The sequence below is a fragment of the Trachymyrmex septentrionalis genome, unplaced genomic scaffold (genome assembly GCF_001594115.1).
Source record: "Trachymyrmex septentrionalis isolate Tsep2-gDNA-1 unplaced genomic scaffold, Tsep1.0 scaffold121, whole genome shotgun sequence".
Taxonomy (NCBI): Eukaryota; Metazoa; Arthropoda; class Insecta; order Hymenoptera; family Formicidae; genus Trachymyrmex; species Trachymyrmex septentrionalis.
In genome coordinates this window covers 9,522-18,174 of record NW_017304341.1, presented here as the reverse complement: position 1 = coordinate 18,174, position 8,653 = coordinate 9,522, and the positions used below count along the sequence as shown (strand labels likewise).

General features: G+C 33.8%; 3 protein-coding genes across 3 annotated transcripts in view; 2 read left to right on the top strand and 1 right to left on the bottom strand.

Moving 5' to 3' along the window:
- LOC108755071 overlaps positions 1-459 on the bottom strand; it is a 53,602-nt gene extending 53,143 nt beyond the window's left edge. Inside the window, exon 1 of the mRNA XM_018497889.1 lies at positions 273-459. The gene's annotated coding sequence lies outside the window, so the exon portion shown is untranslated. The remainder of the gene's footprint in view (positions 1-272) is intronic.
- Positions 460-743: 284 nt separating this feature from the next.
- Positions 744-7,285, top strand: LOC108754824 (5'-nucleotidase domain-containing protein 3). The gene is made up of 8 exons (XM_018497450.1): positions 744-1,010; positions 4,065-4,240; positions 4,638-4,865; positions 5,405-5,545; positions 5,604-5,761; positions 5,847-6,033; positions 6,121-6,261; positions 6,387-7,285. Exons 1-8 carry the CDS (start codon positions 833-835, stop codon positions 6,741-6,743), a joined length of 1,566 nt encoding a protein of 521 aa, XP_018352952.1. The 5' UTR covers positions 744-832; the 3' UTR covers positions 6,744-7,285.
- Positions 7,286-7,919: 634 nt separating this feature from the next.
- Positions 7,920-8,653, top strand: part of LOC108755065 (IQ domain-containing protein G-like) — a 2,997-nt gene continuing 2,263 nt past the window's right edge. The window contains 3 exon segments of the mRNA XM_018497820.1: positions 7,920-8,100; positions 8,385-8,517; positions 8,519-8,603. Coding sequence (XP_018353322.1) covers positions 8,396-8,517; positions 8,519-8,603 — 207 coding nt within the window. The 5' untranslated portion in view covers positions 7,920-8,100; positions 8,385-8,395.

Below are 8,653 nucleotides of genomic sequence, written 5' to 3'. Positions count from 1 at the left end.
TTTTATATTAATGATTCTATTATTTTATTAATTACAAATTTTATCTTAAAATTTGAAGTGAGCGTCTTAAAATTACTTCACAAGCGCAAGATAAAAACACAATTAACTAATATCATGTATAAAGCGAGATTTTTAAATGTTCAACAAAATTTCTTGCGTAGCAAGAATTTCAAAATTATATTTTTGTAAATCGAAACTAATATCCAATAACTAAAGATTTTTCAAAATCTTCAAAAATTTCAAAGCTTTCTCCTATATGTTTGAAATATTACCTTCATAATAATCGCCTTGTAAATATCCTTCACATTCGCGCAATATAAGCGCTATGATTTCGAAACACCGTCGTCGTTGCAAACGCAGCATATCTCGTTTAAATTCATTGAGTATAAATAGCAGTTAACACGCTCAAATAACCCTTCTATTATATAAATCTTACGATCTATATATCGCACAAGGCATACGAAACGGCGCTGCACTGTAATGACGTTGGAGGCACGAACGCAACAAATGATTGAAGGGAACGTCACGGGCACGGTTAAGACGAAGAAGGAGATTCAGTCGTTCAATAGCGAACGAAATACAAAAGTAACGCCCAATCGCATCACGTATATCGAAACAAGTGATCGAATGGCGCGACCAATCGCTCGACTTCGTCCGCATCTCGCGGCAAACTTCAGTCTACGCTACGTCTAATAAACTGCCACGTTCATGGAGAAGGTAGAGGCGCGAGATCAGCTGTGACGGCCCGATTCAAACCGGCCGCCCGCGCGGTGCGGCCAATCGCCGCACGGCGCAGCGGTGGTTTGCATCGCGTGTCCGCCAATCGTCCGTGATGTTGTACGCGAGGTTCGTCGCGACATCGTGTCGTGCCATCGGAACACGGTCGTTCGCGTTTCCTGGATCGCATGGAACGTCTAGACGCACGGTGGGCGACCGCGCTCTCAACCGCGGTCAGGTATCGCGCGAGGACCTGCGCGAGAATTACCTGAGAATACTCGAGAAGTGCAAGTGTGAGTGGTCAACATACTGTGGCTGCGGCCATGTCAGCGTCGCGTCGATCGCGCGTCACCTCCGTGCGTGTCCTTCGCCTGCGTCTGTGTTTGTGCACTTTCGTCACGCGCAAAGGGTGCTGCTCATGCGCTCGGCGCGTTCGATATATCGATAGGACACGTGCGCTTGCGCGACCTTGACATGGCGCGCATGCCGAGCGAATTATTGGCACGCGGATCGATCGTCCTCTCTGCGAGAGTGACGACGCGCCGTTGTGCGTCTTCGCTGCGGCGAAGCCGCGACGGAATCCAACGAAAGTTCTAATGAGAGACGCATGCGATACGATTACGTATGCAACGACGATGCGACGAAATTCGCCGAATGGCAGGTCGCCAAGCACTCGACTACACGTGTCCGAGAACACTTGAATTAGCGATATTAGTGCAATTATAGCTTTTGTTTGTTGTTTACGATGCATTCTTGAAGAATATTGAACATTCGTTGACTGTATCTCCATTGTTTTTTTAAACAGGAAATTGATAGAAGATAAAAATTCATAATTACTGTACTTAAAAATTCAAAAAGAAAAAAAGGCTTAGTCTTTTAATTTAACGCGATCTGAAATGCAGATTGTTCCAATTGAAAATATGTAAGGTTTCTGCATACAATGGGGAAAAATATTAGGAACAGAAATGATTTATTAGATAAATGTAAAAAAAATTAATGAATATATTTATGTAGAAACACACAATAGATACAAATAAAAACGATATAAAACATAATCTGGATTACGTTTCGATATTCGCTGCGTACTGAAAATTTATGGGTGCGCTCCGAGTTACGTATAAAACGCATGATGTATCATTTTATTCTTCTTTATTATTTGGTGAACAACAAAAACAATGATGCATCATACATGCGCTTTATGCTTTGTTGCTCGGAACGCACCCTACATTATATGTTACATGCGTTATAGATTTTCAATACTGGCAGAATATCGGAATTTGCAGCCTTATAATATATGTAATCAGAATATGTCTTATATCTTATTCGTATCCATTGTATACATTATGTTTCTATATTCATTTCCTAATTTTTAAAATTTTTAATATTCAACGTTTATTTCTGTTTCTACTATTTCTTTCACTGTAGAGTCTAAAAAAGTCCCCATATATATGTCATTATAAATAGAAGAGATTGATGACATAAATTATGAAGCTCTGAGAAAAACGCTATTTATTTTACTTGTTTTATTAATAAGACGTTGGCTCATCATTTGCTTTTAATATACATGTATATACACACTTTAATATACACTCAACGAGTGACTATTCTATCTTGAATAGATCTAATATTGTACTGTCGCTTTAACAGAATATCATTTAATTGCTTATATAAATGATATTTGAGGAGAAAATTTTCTTTTCATTTCATTTTCCAAAAGAATTTTTTATTCTCCAAAATTGCAATTTTTCCACCTTTTTTGGTCAATCCCTGATTTAAGTATCAATTAACATATTATTACATATTTTGCAATATTTGTGGTTTTGAAGTATAGAGTAAGAAATAACACAGTTTTCCAAGAGACGTCCTAGAGACGTCCTTATTACGTCTTTAAGACGTCTTTAGGATGCTTCTAGGTTTCTTTGTGAACTGTGTTGTGCAAAGGATTTTCTCCTTCAATATCTTTTAAGCAATTAGGAGACTTCTGCTAGAAGAATGGTATAATATAAAAGAAATGGTTGCACTCTAGCAGTTGCTATCCTATTCAACTCTATTTTAACAAGGATAAAATCTTTAGATTTAAACAAATAATGGGCTAACTTTTTATTAATAAAACAAGTAGATAGATGCTTCTCAGATATTCGCGTTTTTTGTAACTATCTCCTGTATATATACATATAAATAAGTACAAGCGGTGCATATCTTATCGCTTGTAATTACAGGAATTAGCGAATATATTATTTATGAATTTGCGAAACTTCGATAAATTAAAGAAACGGGAGGTATGCCAGGAGAAAAAAAAACGGACCGGTGCACATTCACATAAATTTGTCGCGGGTGCGAAGAACACAGTAAAACGTAGTCTCACGAAATTTCAATATTAAATGCCCGTGTATCTCCGGCTGCGTTGACAAACTTACGAGCCGTAGCCTGTATTTATCGTCGCAATTGGACGGCTCGTGAGATAACGACGTGCTGAAGCCGCATCGAGCAAGTTATTTGAGCGAACGAGTGAACAGGAAAAGTACATAAATTATTGATGAGGATATCCGCCACATCTCTCGGCTCGCCCAACATTCCCGCGTCCGTCTTAATTAATTACTCTGCTGACGAAAAACAGCGTAAGAAGGGCGACCAAAGAGCGGATTAGATTTTAGATCGCGGAGATCGGTCTCTCACGATACAGACGAGAAGAAGCGACGAATGTGCCGGGCAGAAAAATCTAGGACAGTGAAAATCGGCTTGTATCGCGCGCATCTATAGAACGAAACGGGAGCACCGACGCACAAATTGATCGCCAGTTAGGTCTGGAGGAGTAATAACTGTAGTTCATTCCAATTGAGGACTCGAGCTCGCGCGAAATTAAGATCGGATGCGAGCGATACCGATCCATTTCCAATTCCCAGAGAGGGACAAAGTCCTTCACCGCGCCGTTCGCCTCTTATCACGTTAGACAGAGCTGGGCATGTATTTGAAATACTTTTCTTTGAAAAACAAAAAAAGTTAAGAGAATTGTAAGACAACTGTAATTTACATTTGGTATTTCAGCGAAGCATATGCAAATTTTGTATTTCATGGGATCATATAAAGTATTTTGTATTTTAAATACTATAATATATTTGAATTATAAAATATAAAAAACTTTTAATCTTTCGATTTTAAATACAAAATACATAATATTTTCATGTGCTCCGCTGAAATATAAAATACAAAATATACTTGTATTGCAAATACTGTGTTTTAAATAAAAGTATTTAAAATACATGTCCAGACCTAACGTTAGATTAGATGCTCAGCATCTTTTTCTCTTCAGACTTCCCGGATTAATTTTCATTGTCGTAATTTTATAGCGAAGAAATTGCCGCAAGATGTGAATCCCAAAGGCGTGTTTGCCTGCAACGAGCTCGATTTGAAAGAGGTCCAGGTCTATGGATTCGATTACGATTACACGCTGGCGTGTTACAAGCCATCTATGGACTACTTACTTTACAGCCTGGGTCGCGATATGCTTATTAAAAAATATAAGGTATCTATTTTGTGATAAATTTGCTGGATTAATCAAATCGATAAGATGTGTAGTATTTATATATGCAATTCTTTTGTTTCTTCGAATAAAATCTAGAATCAACTTTTTATAATAATTAATAAAAGAAACGTATGTATTGCAAATCTTTTTATCGTTTTCAAGATAAGCATTATCTAATTGTGAAAAATAGTTTGTGCTTTATTGAAAACTTTAGTAAAAGCTTTAGTTTCTGCTTTAGTGAAAGGTAAAAGAATTAAAATTATGTGTAATAGTTATGCAAAACTTGTCTTTTCACCTTAAAGGACAGCTCCTCAAAATTTCTCCCGAAATCAAAGGACAATTACAACTGATTAGAATTTCATCTTGAAGTTCACTTAAACAAGCTTAATTATTCCAGTATCCAGAGGGGATTGCCAATCTAGAGTACAGAGAAAATTTCGCCGTTCGCGGCCTCCATTACGACATCGAGAAAGGTCTCCTGTTGAAACTCGACAGCTTCTTGCAAATTCAATTGGGGGCCGTTTATCGTGGCTTGCATCCCGTACCCGATGAAGAGGTTCTTCGAATCTACAAGAACAGGATAATACCAATAGCTTATGTGGAGGCACCTCACAAACACTCTTACGTAAGTTCATTATCGAATAACGACGATAAAATGAGAGAATTAGAATTTGAATTATGCATAGCACTTGAAAGCTTAATGCACACACACATGTTACTTCTTTTTAATAAGAAAACGAGCACGGCATGATTTATTTAAAGCTAGTAAATTCAAGATATGAGAAGTACTTCACAATTTTTGAATATCGACGATGTGATTTATTGCGTAACTGAACAATTTTATGCTTAATTATTTTTAATCATTTTTCTAAATATTAAAATTTCTCGTCTTCTCTCTTTTGTATACTGCGGCAAAAAGAAGCAGCGATATTTTTTACGATTTGTACATTTTCATTTGTAAAGAAAAATCTTAATGTATTAAATGTCTCTCGTTCTCTGTTTTTGCATGTATCAACATGTGTGTTTTTGAACGATGAATTGCTTCGATCACGATATAGAAGGCAAGTATAATATATATTTATATTCACGATATATATATATATATATATATATATATATATAAATTTTTGAAAATATTCTAATTTCTGACATTTATTTGTTTAGGATGCTGTACATCGCTCGAAAATGGTGCAATTAGCCGATTTGTTTTCGGTACCAGAAATATGTCTATTATGTAATGTCACGGAGTATTTTCTACAAAATCACATTGATTATCATCCGGAGATACTGTTCAGAGACGTTAAGGTGAGCAATCAAAACCTTGCTAATTGCTATCATAATGAATTTTATACGATATTTATAGAACTCTGTGCAAAGTTGCCATCCTATAATGCATCGACTAGTAGTGGAAAATGTGTCTGAATACTTGGAACAGAATAAAGATTTAAGGAGATTTTTCGATCGACTTCGAAATGCCGGCAAAAAGACGTTTCTGGTCACAAACAGTCCTTTTCATTTCGTGTATGTATCTCAAGTATTAGCAATCTTAAATTAAACGAAATCTATTATGCATATAATAATTATTATACACTGATTGACATGACAGTAACAACGGAATGCAATTTCTGGTTGGCGAAAATTGGAAGAATTACTTCGACGTAGTAATTGTTCAAGCGAGAAAACCAAAATTTTTCACTGAAGAAACGCGCCCTTTGAGAATCTACGATGAAGTTAAACAGACGCAACTGTGGGATAGAGTCACTAAACTCAACAAGGGTATCATATATCTTGAGGTAATTCTCTATTGTAATGTTAAAAAATTATGTATTTATGATTGTAATATGCTAAGTAATATTGTATTAACCGTGGAATATACTTAGGGAACAGTTAAACAGTTGCAAGATATGACCGGATGGCAAGGACATCAAGTATTGTACTTTGGTGATCATCCATACAGCGACCTGGCAGACGTGACTTTAGAACATGGCTGGCGAACGGGAGCAATTATAAAAGAATTGACGGTAATTAAACAACATTTTTATTCATCTTTTTTATATGAAACTAATCTATTTTCAAAAGAATATGGATACGCTGAATTTAATATAGATATGACCACATAACATATAATACATAAATTGCATTACAGCACGAAATCGAAACCTTGAATGATCCGAAATTCAAAGAAAACGCGAACTGGCTCCAAATGTTAACCGGTCTAATTGAGGAACATCAGGATTATGAAGGACCTGAAGTACAAAATGAATTGGACGAATGGATGAGGGAACGAGATCAATTAAGAAACGAGATTAAATCTGTCTTCAACGAACAATTCGGCTCGGTGTTCAGAACATATCATAATCCGACTTATTTCTCTAGAAGACTGTTTAGATTCGCTGATATCTATATGAGCTCGATTACAAACCTATTAGAATACTCCACAAGTCATACGTTTTATCCTAGGAGAGGTGTAATGCCTCACGAGTATACTAGTTATTTCGTATAAAATGTTTTTAAAAATATTTATTGTTCTTATATATTTTAGAGCGTATATATTTTATAGAGAATAGTTTCGATGAGAAAAGCTATGTATTCGACGTCATAATATAAAGCCTTCATAACAGAGAATTACCAGTTCCGCTCACAATACTTCCGCCTTATTATTAGATATGCATGCATAATTTACATGTATATGCAATGTGAATCTATATCGATCACCATTAATGCGCTTTTACAGCCGCGTAGTTACAGGTAATCTGCATCGAAATGTAATGTATGTAAACATGATAAAACGGACGGGCGTAGAGATTACGAAGGCTGTTACGTTATTATTATTATTATTATTACCATGACAATAGCTGTATTATATAAAATGAAGTTGTAAGGAGTAAATGTACAGAATAGAGGAAAAGTCGAGTAATTATACACAAAGTATTATTGAGCTACGAAACTTATAACACATTTTAAGATTTAATAATTAAAGTTTATTTTTCGTAAATGATATAAGAAAAAGAGATAATGTGCTTTTGCGTAATTAGAACGAGATATAACTTTTCAAAAGTATATTATAAGATCATGTTGATACTCAATTATTTTTGCAAAGAGATTGTATATTTACTGTTAGTGTATTATAAATTTAAAATTTAACTTGTAATATATATTTATGAATATGCTGTATAGCTTCATGAACAAATACAAGTGTATTGCATTTGTATGTAATTCGATATTCAACCGAAATTTATAAATTAAATTAAAACTCACAATTGAATTGGCATTATTAGCTTTCTACTAAATTCTTTATTTAATCTTATTCCTCTTACAAGAAAGTATTAAAAATTAAACAAACATTTGTTCGGTTACAATTTAAACACATTTATGTAAAACAACAATTTTTTATCTTCATAAATTTAATTATATTTTGTATAAAATGACTTGATACAATCACAGATATCTTTAGCATATTCAAAAATATAATCGTTAAGATAATTGTATGTTCCAAAATGTTTAAATATTTATGAAAAATACTAAAGTATATTTATTTACTGTATGTAGACACTAAATGTATTACTGTTGCTAAATATATCTTTATTTTCAATACAAATGATGTTTCTACGTAACAAGAACAAAAATATTTTTCCGTCTCTATTATGAATATGTTTATTGATTCTGTTTTGTTTCTGGATTGCCTATACACTTTCAAATTTTCACGAACTTGACACATCAAAAAAATTAGCAATATGACTTGGGAAGACATTAAACCAAAGATTTCAGTACCAATATTTTGTATACTTACGCTTTGCACATTGCTAGCAGATATTCTAATTGACGAGAAAAAATGAGGAATAGAAAATAATAATAATAAGGTTTGTATAAATACGATTAAATTTCTAACAGCAATTATTTCTGATATAAACAAAACATATCTTGATTCCATACTATCACAATTTTTAGGAAAATGATTATTCAATCATAGTCTATATATTCATCTATATTCTAAACAGATATAAGTAATATCAACTTACTCTAATATTTACATGCATTTCTATAGAAATATAATTTAGTTATATTAATTAATTCTCTTTCTAAAGTTTTTATTTGTCTTCGTGTTTTATATAAAATAGTACATTATGTATGTTTGCCATTTTAGCACATCCCGATATGATGGTAAATGAACTGGAAATAACTCAAGACGAACAAACATTTCCAAAAGAAATTGCTCTAAATAGATTATCATCGATAACTTTTTCACAAGCTCGTAGAAATGTAATCCATGATGAGTCAACACATGATCGACAAAACACTGAAAAAGTCCATTGACATGTTTATCCAAAATTTAATATCTAAGATAGATGTTAAGGATGAAAAAGTAAGTAACATTATCGTGATATACGAATTAATTTGTTAAAATTAATTTAA

Coding starts and splice junctions, on each gene's coding strand:
- LOC108754824 (XM_018497450.1), top strand. CDS start 833: ATGTTGTACGCGAGGTTCGTCGCGACATCGTGTCGTGCCATCGGAACA. Junction 6,034..6,120: donor AGGGTATCATATATCTTGAG/GTAATTCTCTAT, acceptor GAATATACTTAG/GGAACAGTTAAACAGTTGCA. Junction 6,262..6,386: donor CAATTATAAAAGAATTGACG/GTAATTAAACAA, acceptor ATTGCATTACAG/CACGAAATCGAAACCTTGAA.